The 13,808-nt window shown below is 38.3% G+C and overlaps 1 protein-coding gene across 1 annotated transcript in view; it reads right to left on the minus strand.

Moving 5' to 3' along the window:
* PREX1 (phosphatidylinositol-3,4,5-trisphosphate dependent Rac exchange factor 1) overlaps positions 1–13,808 on the minus strand; it is a 103,209-nt gene that overhangs the window by 21,836 nt on the left and 67,565 nt on the right. The window contains exons 18-22 of the mRNA XM_085314251.1: positions 11,417–11,509; positions 6,902–7,050; positions 4,355–4,440; positions 2,516–2,652; positions 1,916–2,087 (exon numbers count right to left, since the gene is read on the minus strand). Coding sequence (XP_085170377.1) covers positions 1,916–2,087; positions 2,516–2,652; positions 4,355–4,440; positions 6,902–7,050; positions 11,417–11,509 — 637 coding nt within the window. The remainder of the gene's footprint in view (positions 1–1,915; positions 2,088–2,515; positions 2,653–4,354; positions 4,441–6,901; positions 7,051–11,416; positions 11,510–13,808) is intronic.

Raw genomic sequence — 13,808 nt, forward strand, 5'->3', positions numbered from 1 at the left:
GCACTGCTGGAGGCCATGATAGGAGACAATCCACGTGCTCCAATCCATATTCTGATGTTCTTGTATGCATGTATGCACACATCTGTGCACAGGACACGACACCATTTTTAGTTCTGTTTAGCATTCAGATACACAGATCCTAGCAGAAACTCTCAAAGTATGTTAATTTTAGAGTCTTGTGGGTTTGTAAACAACCCCCTGGAAGACCTGCCCCTTTTCTGTCCAAGTTGTAGGATGTCCTCCAGATGCATTTTGCATGTAGATACAAAAGTGAGATGGGAGGAGGAGATAACATTTTCATGCACAGACAATGCTACTGGCACCAGAGAATGGCTTTAAGGTCCAGTCAGAATGAGATCTGCCAGAGGACTGCTTACCTGCCTCTACGCCAGCTATTCTGCTGTGGAACTGCAGTTTGGCTATTAGACTACCAGCTCACCAAGACTTACATGAGATTCATGCAAGTCCTAAAAAGGCTGCCAATAGTGTTCAGAGAGCCCAGGCTCAGTCCTTTGGAATGAATCTGGTTTCAGTATTCTCTTTTAAAATCTACTCTTCCTAGTAAGCTCTAAACGTGAAAGTAAATCAGGAGTTACGCTTTTCTAAGTTGGAGGAAGTATATCCACACATTTTGCTGACATGGCAATAAAATGCTCCAAAAACATGCTCCAGATCAACAAAGTCATTTTAAATGGTGCAGTATTTAAGCACAGAAAACATAACCTTGTTCTAGGTAGAGTTACTCAAAGATCCTCCCTCTCCAGCTGCTGTTGCCTGTAATCTCTTGGTCTGCAAGGGCTACCAGGAGGTATTCCTGAGCTATTCAGATCAGAAAGGATGGGATTTCTTTGCTCCTTTGAGCCAAAAGTGCCAACAGTGTTTGCAGAAGGTAGTATATCAAGCCTGTTTCTTGCTAGGACCCTAGTTCTGCCAGTGTGGGTATATATACTCTCTCACTCAGGCAAATACAGTTCCACTGCAGCAAAAGTAGATTAGAATATTAGTATATGTGAGCTGAGTTGTCTACATCTGCCTTTCAGAAGCTAGCATGTGCCAATCCAGACTTGTGATCACAGTTTTCTTGGCTTTGTTTAGAATTTCTGGTAAAACTAAGCACTGCACTTGCTTGGAATAGCCTGTAGTAGTAACCACAGAGATGACATGCCAAATAGGGCCCACATGAGAACCCCCCTTCATCACCACTTTCACCTATTTTTGTCACTTAGCTAAATTTATGAAGGCTTGCTAATGAGGCTTGCTCCCTAGTTGTACATGACGGTCTCCCTTATTTAGTAGCCTCATGCGTAAGCGCATACCAATTACTACACATAGCATAGGAGAGAGCTTTGTTCCATGAAAAATGAATTTCCAGTGTGGTATATGCTAACCTAGCTCTCAGACACTTTGTAATTATACTTGTCTGTGGCTTGACGTCAAAGCTATCAACTAAATAACTCCAATTAGTACTTGCCTTCTCAGCATGCAAGACCCTCGTCATTTACTACATGGGGCTATTACAGCTAATAAAAGTAGATGTACCAAGAGGTTTTTTCCCTTCTACCTACATAATAAATAACATTGATACTTATAAAGATTCTCTAAGGCACTAGCAGGAAACAGATATCTAAGAATACATGGTGAATTTCTGTTCTCTCTTCTGTTCAGAGCAGAGCATATACTTCTTCAGAGTCACAGGGGTATGATTTCTGTAGGTATCTCAGTTTTAGTTTCTCCTATATAAACTGCAGTGTGAGACTACTTCCTCTGGCAGGCTTCATTTTATTCCAGAGCTCTGCTGAAATGAGATTTTCCACAATAATAATTACATTTCATATTTCTACTGCAGTTTTCCTTCCTTCTGATTTGAAAGCATCTGAATCTTCCCTAGATTTCTTTCATCCATGAGAATCTTTACCTGATTCCTGTTGGCTGTTCTGTAGGGGATCCGATTCTGCATCTCCTTCCAGTGAAGGCTCTTCTTTGCTGGACCCAGGATGACTGCCATTCAGATAGGCATTGGATGTGGATTGCTGGGCTCTGTCCTCCTCAGCATCCTCATGTGTTCTGTATACCCACTGGTACAATCCCTTTCAAAAGATACAGGCTTAAACTATGACCTCAGTAAAAACGCCTGATTGCTCTAGGTTTGGACTACAAATGTGAACCTGGATGTCAATTTTCTATCTTCTAAGCTGACCCCAGCCTTCCTTTGAATTTTGGAGTGTATAAAATCTATACCCATATCTGGATGCACTTTTAGTTTTAGCAATAGTTAATAATACGTAGTAGTCTATGTAGTGTGGTGAATTGGTGTGTTATATGTAGATATCTGGCAACTACAGCCAACTATAGGCTATCCACTCTCTTAATCACATCATCATTACATGTACATTGGTACAGGAGTAATTAAGTCAAAACAAATTTGTTTAAGCTGTTTTTCTGAATATTTAGGGATCATAAAAAATGGAAGAAGGGGAGAAATTAATATATTTCCTTTAAGGCCTTGTATTCATACCAGTGCTTCATGTTGTCTGGTCCTATACGCTGTAAAGTGCTCCAGAACTTCAATATAATTTGCATGTGTTGCATTATTCCCATTAACCTTCAAAATGCACTGCCCTGGATGAAGGCCTACAGCTGCAGCCTCAGATCCTGAAAAAGAGAAAAGAGAGGATTCAGACAGTGAAGCCATCTATCTGACAGTGGAAGAGAGCGCTGGAAAGGTTACAAAGGGTTCTGGTTAAGGCAAGTAGGAAGCAAAGCTATTTCAGAGGCTGTCATGGTTTTGCTAATTACTTATCCTAGGAATGCTTTGTTGAATGAGGAAAACATTGTGTATCGATCTTTCATATTTTCGGTAGTGCTGGGAAAAATAGAGTCCTCCCCCCCCCCCCCCAAGATCTGAATACATTTATGCTATGAATTGAAATTCCTACGGGAAATCATTTGGGAATCTTAGATGGTCCTTATAGCCTTATATTTATGTTAGCTAAGGCCTACAAATGTAAACAGTTATATATGTTTCAACTTGTTGCATCTGAATGATGCAGAACACTTATCTGCTATGCCATTTACCAGGGTCTAACAGCAAGATTATGATGTACATAAAATTTGAGTAAGTATAGAGCAAAGTAATCAACTTCAGTGGATTTACTCCAGATTCACATGAACAAGATTCAGATCCAAATCCAGCTCCTAGAAATCTACAGTTAAGGTGATTAACTTTTTAAGGCACCATAATTTAAAATTCACCCACTTTTACTCCAAACACAATCTGAGCTTTGCCAGTGAAGCCCTAAAAAAGGAAATCATCTTAGCTGACACTTCCAGTTTGCACTCTTTAGTCTGTTAAAAAGTGATTATAGGTGCTGATATGAAAGGGTGTATTAATATGCCTCCCTGAGGATGTTGCTAGGCGCATTTAGGTGTTGACTGTTTTCTATATTCTAGCTATGCATATTTATTATCGCATGTATTATACTGAAGGAAGGAAGTAGTACACAGCYGAGAGGTCATATTTTCTGCATTTCTTGAAAATAAAGGTAAAAACCCTGCTTTATTTGCAGCTCAGTTTGCATTTCAGTTACAGAACTGGTGACGTGTCTGGCAAACTGTTTTCTCCTTTAAAAGGACCAAACAGTTTGCCTCTGTCTTATATTGGTAATTTACAGCAATATAAACCAATATAAAGGGAAAAGTAGCCTTCCAGCCTGACATTATAACCTGTAATATTAAGAAACACGGTCTGTCCTCTGAAGAGCCCGTCAGCGCATTCGTAACGGCAGTGGTCCYCACTATAGCTGACCACCGACAACAAATCGAGGAAGTAGCAGACAGAATCATGCCTTGAATTTTTCTCAGACGCTTTAGTTTTAACTCTTTACTCCCTGTGGCTGTAAACTATCGCTTACTGGTCTTACAGGCAACCAGGTTAGGATSGTTACGCAGGTGTTTTTCGAGGTTGGAAGAGTTCAAGTGACCATGCTTCCTCCAGAGCCTTTCTGCAGTCCTGAGGAGTGTAATACTAGCAAACTGCTTCTACAGTGGAACTAGGTTACTCCTGGTTTGTGTCAATGAGATAGTGACCAACGCTCAGCTTATTATCATGAAACAATATTCTTAGATTGCATTTAGATTTTAAATACTCTGAAGCAGGAATCACCCCTTTGTTCTATGTTTTATATTTGAGTGGGATTTTTGTCTATGATAGGGGTTCCTAGGCATTACAGTTATTAAAATATGTTGTTAGAACTTATTTAGAACTAGTTTGACAATGAATTCTGAATCTTGCTCTCTCTCTCACACACACACTTAGCTGTACTCCAACTTTAACTATACCACAGTCTCTACTTACCTCTTCCTACCGCATGAACATATGGTGGTGCTGCTCCCCGTATCTGAAAGCAAAGTGCTTCAGGACAATCTGGGATTTTAATAATCCTGCAGGAAAATCAAGGAGAAAATAAAACAGCATTTTGTTAGCGTGCCAGAGCTCTGAGCAGTTCTAACAATGTCTTTTACTGGCATTCACAACTGTGTTCTGTATTAAAGAAAACACTCGCACAGTTTGCAAATAAATAAAGGAGCCTGAAAAAATCGTCCAGTCCCGCTCCATTCTCCAAGGCAGAAATAGCTGTATCTAGATGTCTCTTTAACCTATTTTTAAAGACATATAAAGATAAAGATTCTACAAACTTCCTAGCAATCTATTTCCACTACTTCTGTTAGAACGTTTCTCCAGATGTCTAATCTGAATCTTCCTTGCACTAACTAAAGCCCTATTTGTCCTGTTCGTGGAAGAGAACTTTTGCAGCAGCCTTTGATGTACTTATATGTTACTGTCGTCTCTTCTGTAGGCTTAGTGACCTCAGCTCTTCAATCTTTGTTTACAAGATGTTTCCTAGACCACATGATGATGATGATGATGATGATTACTGTCCCCGGACTCCAATCAGTCTTTCCTGAAGTGCAGCACAGAAGACCAGACAGTGCTGCAGTACCATGCTCCCCAGTGCACAGTGAAGTGAAAAGATTCCTTTAAAAATGTATGTGAAGAAGCCAATAAAGGGAGGTGCTAATCCCAAATAGCAATGTGGTCATCACGATCTAACTTACCACTTCAGCTACTGCTTCTGCAGATTATGATTTTTAATACTTTATTGCTGAAATGACAACTTCAAAGAATTATTTCAAATATCTAAAAGACTGAAAGAACTTGGGCAGCAGCAATGTAGACTTTCTTCATATTTTCTATCCTTTCTAATTTCCCTAAGGTTAGGCCCAAAGGCAAATCAATCCACTTAGTAATCTTAGGAGATGGATGACAGATTTCCCAACACTTAYGTTAGTTGGGACTGCCAATTTTGAGAGACATCCATACTCAAGCAATTGGGCTAATGCTTCTGTAAAAAGCCTTCTAGCAATTTTTACCATGGAATTAGATTTTAATAATCACTGAGATAAAATGTATCATCTGCAACAAGTAGAGTTCTGAATCAACATATCCACATGTGCAAGACAGAGTTACTTTACACTGTGTAGTAAAACTGCAAGTTTGTGCTTTATAGGATTTGGAAGGAATTCAGTGTAATTTACTCTACTCTGTGAATTAAAGTGATATTAAAACAATGTTAAAGTGACATAAAGAGTAAAGAGTAAACAAGCAAACAATAAGCAAGACAGCRATCCTGAGCTAAGACTTTACTTTTCCATGACCAGTTGTGGCAGACTGGGTATCTATATGGAATACTATCTCAGCTTGTGGAAATTTAAAATTAAAGACAGCTGCAATACATGGTCTTGATGCAGAGTGTCAGGAAGATGAATATGATGAGTGAGTTTTTGTCTGAAGACAGACTCAAAGCTCAGGTTCTGTGAATACTCCATGTAAAACATGGAGTAAATTCCACGTGTTTGCAGAGTGAAAACATACTAAGCAATACCCTTATAATTGTTAACTAAAAGAAATGAATTGTGTTATGTGTTTGCAAGCCTCTACRGACCTGAAAGTCTTGTGGTCTGTAGGCCTTTTCATTTTGAGCAGGAGGTTTTAAACCAGAGGAAACTTCAGTGAGCAGAGACATTGAGCATTAGCAATGTCTCCCTGCGAGTGTGCACCCTGCGAGTACCTGGACCAATATCCTGCTTTTGGACTGTGCTATTCTGGTGCGACAGATGGCAAATTGTCTGTTAATTAAAATGTGGCACTTTTGAATTTATTAAATCTGYAAGTGAATAACACAGGACAGAAACCTTCTCTGATATTTATGATATTCGTTTCCATCTCATGGCAAAGTTCAGTGCAGCTGTGTTGACTTACACTAGCTGATGACTCATTCCATTAAAAACAACTCCAAGAACAAAAATCAATAGATCCTGGACTAAAATTCTGCAATTCTGTATCAAATGATAAGTGACAGATTTAATTCTATGGCAAATTCTGGGATTACAGAATCTAATAATTCATGAGACCTTAACAGGACCAAGCATAATTGTGAGACGGACTGAAAAACTGTATGGACTGATATGGTCAGTGCCGTATAAAACTGCCAAAAATAAGCCAGGCTCTAATGGGGTGAGAATTGCCTTCCCTTSAACTAGTACTAGAGTCCGAATGACTATGATAGCATAACAATTCTTGTGATTCAGTCCTATTTGTGCACAAATTGGTCAAAAGTTAATTGTGGTATAAAGAAAATACATCCCATCTTGTTTTAGAGGCACAAAGATTATCACTGAGAATGATCTGTGCCTCTTGCATCTATTTGATTTATGTCATTTGTTTTTCCTATTGAACTGCAGCTTCTGCATGGTAAAATGTTTGCACAGTTCTCACTAAAAAAAAGTAGAAAAAAATTGAAAGTTCTAGATATACTTCTTTGTCCATCATCTTGGCACTTACTCTTTGGATTTGGTGGCTACCAGAAGTCTAAGCGGCCTTCGTGAGCAGAAAGACTGGTTTAAGATGGTTTCCACTTCTGAAAATGGGCGTAGGAATATTAGGTCCTCRTTGATGGAATAGATCTTCCTTCCTGTCTGCAGACCAGCCATCTGCAAATGAAACAACCACAGGAAACGTCAGATCAGCAAAGTTCTGGTCTCTGCTACAAAGGTGTGCTTTGAGAGGTCCAGCTGCTCCCTGCGAGGGAAGCTCCTAGGATCACTGCATATACCGTATTCCATGTCACAGAGAGGAGTTATAAAATCATTTGTCATTCACCCTTAGAAGCCATCCGTATTTATCCAAACCAAAAGRTTTTGCCAATATTTGTATAGATACCCCATCTCACAGATGCATCATACTTTTCTGTTACACTTTTTTTTAACATAAGGCTTCAAAGTAGCTGTGCTACCCAGGGAAATACAGAAGTGGGACTTCCCACATCCTACAGGTGGGGCACAAGGAGCCAAGAACATAGTTTTCAGTCACTAGCCATGCAAAACTAATACAGACCTAGTCCATACTACCTGTGGTGGTAAAAACCTGCCTCTGTTCTAAAAGAAGTATGGGCTTTTCATCGTCTCAAAAAGCCAGAACACTTTCATTTCAATGCCTAATTTTAGTTAACTCACATAACTTTAGTTATTTGGCCGCAGTCACAGAGCAAGTCAGAGGCTGCTCTAACAACAGAACCCAGGTCTCCTATTCTGCCCATTGAACAATAACCTTAATACTTAACAATCAATACTAGTGAAAATGTGCATAACAACAACTTGACTAAGTCTAWGGATATCAGAAAATATCAAATTCCTTTTAATGAAGTAAAAAAAAAAAATCTCTGGGCCCAATTATTAATCCTCCCCAGATTATGATTTTTTCCTATTACTTTAAAGTCTAATTTGGTTCAAATGTTTCATCTTGAATATGTAACTGAAAAAGAAATGATTCATTCAGCCTATTGCCCACTCTTAGTAAACTCAAACAGATTTTCTGTCATCCTTCCCTGGGAGTCAGTATTTATTGGTTACTTTTTTCTTCTTTAGAGAAAAGTGTCTTCTCCAACAGTTGGATTTTTTTCTAAATGTGACTACAGTCTTGAGCACAAGCACTTTTCCACCTGGAATCCATGGACAAATTTCTTGACATAGAAAAAGGAGGTCTAGACATTATTGCCTATATCTCATGCCAGATATAAAACTTTGACCTATGGCAAAAGCAAATCTGGAAGTATAGGACTGGAAAGCCTGGGTGACTTTGCTAATACTTGCCCTCACTTTTCTTATATATATTCTGTGGTCTGAATGTCACAGGTGGGTTTACCTACAAAAATCTATGCTTTTTTGCTCAAGTCAAAGCTATAACAGCAGAAACTATAAAGTGCTCTCCTTAGTTTAGTTCTCTACGGTTCATAACATCCTCTTGTATGTCTGGAAAAAATGTTTTTTCCCCCCTCTCTCTTTCCTTCCCTCTCCCTTTTTTTTTGGTTAAAAACAATCCATAACATGGATAATATGTACAAATAACAACAGAGCTGCATTTTAACTTAGGATAGAATTTTATAAACTTTGGTTTATAATTCAATGGAAATTTTCCTGCTATTTGCATTCAATTATATTTCAGCATAATAATAATGTATATCTTTAAATTCATTACATTTAAGGGCTGCTTTTCTCAGTATAGTTCATGCAATTGATTTATGTAAACTAGCTAAAATCTCTGCACACTTGCAATCATTCTACCTGTCGATGTCCTCTTTATAACTGACCGTTTGTCCATACGAGACACCAGCCTGCACACAAATGTATGAATTCCACTGTCCCATATTAAGCCCTACAAACTAACACGTTCAGATAAAAACCTGTTACTTTAGTGGGATAGAAGTAACCGGGCTAAGGGGAACGTGACAGCATGTCTCTCACAGAGTAAAGACCTACACTGCCCACGGAGCTTGYGTTTTGTGAATAATGGATGCTTCCTACGACGACTCGATGCAGCGGTCTGGACCCAGGCCACGGCCTTTTCCCAGATGCCAGCAGCTTGTTATCTGCTATTCATCCGCGTGGCCAAGGGCCAACTAGCTGCTTGTCGAACACGCTCCGTTCAGACACCAGACATCTGCTTGTCAGTTGGCTGCTCAGAGTAAGACAGCAACCACWCCTCCTTAAAGGATCATTTTTTCACTGTTGCTTCTTTCTGATAGGATAARTGTATCATTCATAAATCAGCTCCAGGATCAAAACTTGTGTGAATAAGCCCAGCTATAATTAACCTGTAAGTGAACTGGCTTAGAAAGAAAGACAAGGTACAAACTGAGGAGACATTGACTGGTTATATGATGTTTTTCCAAAGACAAAGGAACTTGGGCTAGGCGTGGGTCTCTGCAGCAATCCACGTCCATCAAACACTGACAGGGGAATTTTTTTTTTTGACTCTACTTCTAGGTGAGCTGAGCAAGCGCTACAATCACAGCCAGGTGCTGACAGGCGCATGGGTAAGGCAGAACTCCTACAGGTGAGAGTCCCAGGCGAGAGCTGCTCATCACTGTAGGTCAGAAGTAGAAGTGGGTGGATAATACTCTAAATCTTACAGATAAATCTGAGAAGCTGAACGTGCACTTTGGAAAAATAATTCCCAAATTGCGATTTGAGTATCCTGTTAGCACAGCAATTTGATGCTTCTCAATGACTTCTGAATATATTAGGAACACTGGCAAAGGTAAAAGCTCACAAAATAGTGTCTTACTAAGCATCAAAAGAAAAAAGATATTAATAATAAAAAATAATGCTTGGGAAGTCTGATTTTTCAATAAAACACAAACAACTCCCCGTTGCATGTGCATAAATTTCAGTGCTGTTTGCCACCACAACTTGTGCATGATGATTTTGTTGCTGGTACACTAGGGACAATAGATCACARTCCCAAACTCAAAAACAATGTGTTAATCTTGAATAAAACTATGCAACTAACAGATTTGTCCCTACTTCAGTTGGTGGACCTGGAATCTTATTCTGGTCTAAAGTCTGACAGTCCTAATGAAAGCAATGCACTGTGATGGACATTGTGAAGCAAAGCTGCATGTCTTAATTTTTGTCCCTGGAGAGTGTGACAGCAGGCACAGGATTTCTAAATGGCCTGCAGCTGCTAAGCCACGCCGAACCACATGCTGGATATCATTGCAGTATCACAAAGCAATTAAAGCTCAAGAATATAATGAAATGCATCACTGCTGGACATCAGGTCTTCCCAAAATGAGCTGACAGCCCTCCAGCTCACTGGGATGCATATCTAGTTCTTTTCTGCAGCAATATTTTTAAGATCAAGTTGAAAAGATGGGAACGTGGTCACAGATGGTTTGTCTTGGAAGGTCTAGAAAAAGATTCCTTAGAAAATTGTGTGCTTCTGTTGTCTTAAAACACAAACAGATTTGCAGGACATTCTACAGGCAGCTAGCCAAAGAAAGGACAGCAGGATTATCTGTCAGGCAATGGTTTACAGTGGGGGTTTAGATTAATAAATTTTTTGGCCAACCTCTGTTGATTTTGAGCATGAGGTAGAGCACAGGATCAGTTTCTCTGGTTACCATAAAACAAACGAGAATCAAGAACACTAAGATCATTTAATTCTAATATTAAACTTCACCTCAAAATTCCCTCCTGTTTGACACACTCAACTTGTTAAAATCAGTCTGTCCACTTCAGCTATTTGCAATGAGCTAATCACCCAGAAATTACACGTACTRTAAAGCAGTGATCCACAAACAAATGTGGACCTTCAAAGTTCAATAATGGTTGTCCTGGACTTCTAATTAGAAATACTGTCCATGCTCTACCACAGTTTTCTGTGACARCTTGGGCAAGTCATTTAGTCCTTGATTTTGTATTCATAGTTGTTAAAAGGCACCTAGATACCTTTTAAAAAATAGACCATCAGTCTGTCTGTGCCTTAAATCTGTAAAAATAGGGTAATGTTGTGTTATCTGCTCAAGGGTTTTGTATGGATAAATAACTGATTATGAAATACTCAGATCATATGACCTTTGGGCTATCTGTGTGCCTCAAAGAAGTAACGTGAATACATTCTGCAGAGCTGATTAGTACTTTTCAAAAATRTCAGGGCTCATAAGCAAGATCAGTATATGCAAGGAGAAAATGCAAATCTAAAACCCTCTGTCCTCAAATTTATGTTGCTAACGCACCTGAGATACACTATTATCACAGATGCTGCTGTTATCTTATCACTTAACAAAAATATTGACCAAGGAAGTCATTCAAAGGTGTCAAAACATTTAGCAATTTACAGAGTTTATTACCAGAGAAATTGTAGAAGACTCCCAATTTTCTATTAGTTGCCTTTAAAATTAAGCTAATGAATTTTAAAGGATATTTTTGTATGCTTTCAAAGCATTTTACTGCTTCCTTAGGTACCAAATTCTAAGCYACTAAAACCAAAATACTTACAAATAATAGAAAGTCTTACCTCTGCAGAAGACCCTCGTCGAACTGACTTTACCACAATTGCTTTGTTCTTTTCTTCTATGTCAAATCCATAGTCATCCTCTTCTGGTAAAATCTTAAAAACAAAAAGAGCATGGTGTAATGCATCACAAATATGGAATTAGCTGAAAGACAGAGTTAAGAAATTGGACTTTTCACTTCAAGCCATGATTGACACAGAATTTTAAGGCCGAAAGGGGCTATTATGCCATTTGATTTGAATCTCCTACATAACATGAGTCATAAAACTTAATCTAGTTATTTCTGCACTAAGGCCTTAGTATATTAGAGCACATTTTCCACAGAGCTACCCAACTGTGATCTGCAATCTTTAAGAAGGGAAAAATCTATTCCCTCTCTTAAGAGTTTGTTCCAATGGTTAATCACTTCCTCTATATAAAAATGGGTGCTTTATTTCTCATTTGATTTTGGTTTTAAATTGTAGCCCCTCATTCTTGATTAGATTCTTCAGTTTTMGATTACAGAATACATTAACATTCAATATTTTCCTTTGGTGTAAGTACTTACAGATCAAAAKCTAGACATTTATTTTTGATACCCTCCATGCAAATTTCTATGTCRTATGTACCCAGTAACAAAGAAACCACGACTCCTTTCTAGCTATCAATTTCAGATAGATTGGAGATCTCAGTCCTTTTTCTAGTAGATAACACTATACACTACATAAATTACATTGTAATAGCTAGTTAGTCTGCGGGTTAAAATCCTAGTTAGTCTGCTGGTAAGCGAGAATGATTTCAGACACGTTGAGGTCCTTCCCCTAGAGACCAAGCATGTCAGCTTTGTGTTAGGAAAAACATACTGGACTTGGGTGTCGTGCTCAGTTTGCACCTTTTCTGCTTGGCAGAAGATTGCTGCTCTTGCTGCTGGAAATCTGCTCCTTTTAYTTTCTCTGAGGTCACACAGCTCAGCTTTATCAATATTTTTTTWAAATCATATATCAATCAAGGAAAAAAATGTATTTCACTCATCCTCTTCTAGCRGCTTGCTATAATGAAAAAAGCTAACAATAATTCACATTCCATCTTAAAAAATAATACAAGACTGGCTTCTGATAAGTGGTCAAGTGGAAGTTCTACCAGATAAACATCTTGCATTTGAGCTAACACTAACATTTAAGAAACAATTAATAAATCAGAATCGAGTTGAAAGGAAAAGATAACTATCATCTAGCATGCCACTGGGAGATAAAAATTACAGAGGATTAATCTCTTGATTCTGGTGATTCCTACACTATTTAAGAATATTGGCCTTTTTCTATTGAAGTCAATGCCACTAGCTTACAAGCTTTCTCCTTTTACAAGAAAGCACTTATAAAGAGATAAGAGAACTAGAATCACCCTTTTCTGCAGAAGCCGTGCAGACATGTTAAAATAATGCAAGACCTTAATATACCTGCACAGAAAAAATTCTCATCAGATGATGTTCAGATTTAATGATGGACAGGAAGGTAAAAAGACTGAAATAACAAAATACTTGCAAAAACAGTGCTATTTAAGCATATTCAACACAAAGATTGCTTAGAAAAAATGGTACATCACTGGTTATATTTTTACTACTGCAAGTGCAATGAATTTCAGACCAATATAATGTGTACTTTTATCTTCTCACAGTTGAGATTAAATACAAAATTGCTAGGATAGCTCTTACATCCAACTCTCATCTTAYGTTTGAAGGGATTGTTCAGTTTCTTTTGTTGGATTGTGAAAACATATGCAAAAAAGATCCTTAGAAGTTYGGAGGCTTTGATTTGCCAAACCAGCAAGCCAGCAGCTACACAAACTTACATGATCTCTTGGGTGCAGCYACCATGACTACTCATGAGGATGTTTTATATGCCATCATTTTTAATGACCTACCTAACCTCCTCTGTTCCTCAGTACAGCAAAAGGYATTGTTTGAAAGCAAAGAACCAAAATAAATTAAAAAGACCCAAGTGCATCAACACTAAGAACTTTATCACTGTTTTGTAAAGAAATAAGTCTCACATTCTGTATGCGCATTTTCCTGTACTGGGAACACTCTCTTATAAAATGGGAGACTATGGATCATATTCTGCCGCAATGCAATACTTGAGAGAAGCCTATGATTCATTCCCTGTTATAAAATAGTAATACCTTGCAATTCCATGGCTGAATACCATTCATCCCTAAGGAGTCCAAAGCAATTAACTTACTTGCCATGTATAAGAATTATTTCTGTGCCCCTGAAATGCAACGGCCTTTTGAACGTAAGGCAGCAGCTGTTTAATCCTGATCAACTACCACATTAAAAAATGAAACCATACGAGAAAAAAAGCATCTGGTTTAATCAAAACCAGAGGGTAAACATTGTCAGAACCCATTCAAAGAGAA

Source organism: Rhea americana, unplaced genomic scaffold (assembly GCF_003343005.1).
Source record: "Rhea americana isolate MKP2758 unplaced genomic scaffold, rheAme1 scaffold_4, whole genome shotgun sequence".
Lineage (NCBI taxonomy): Eukaryota > Metazoa > Chordata > Aves > Rheiformes > Rheidae > Rhea > Rhea americana.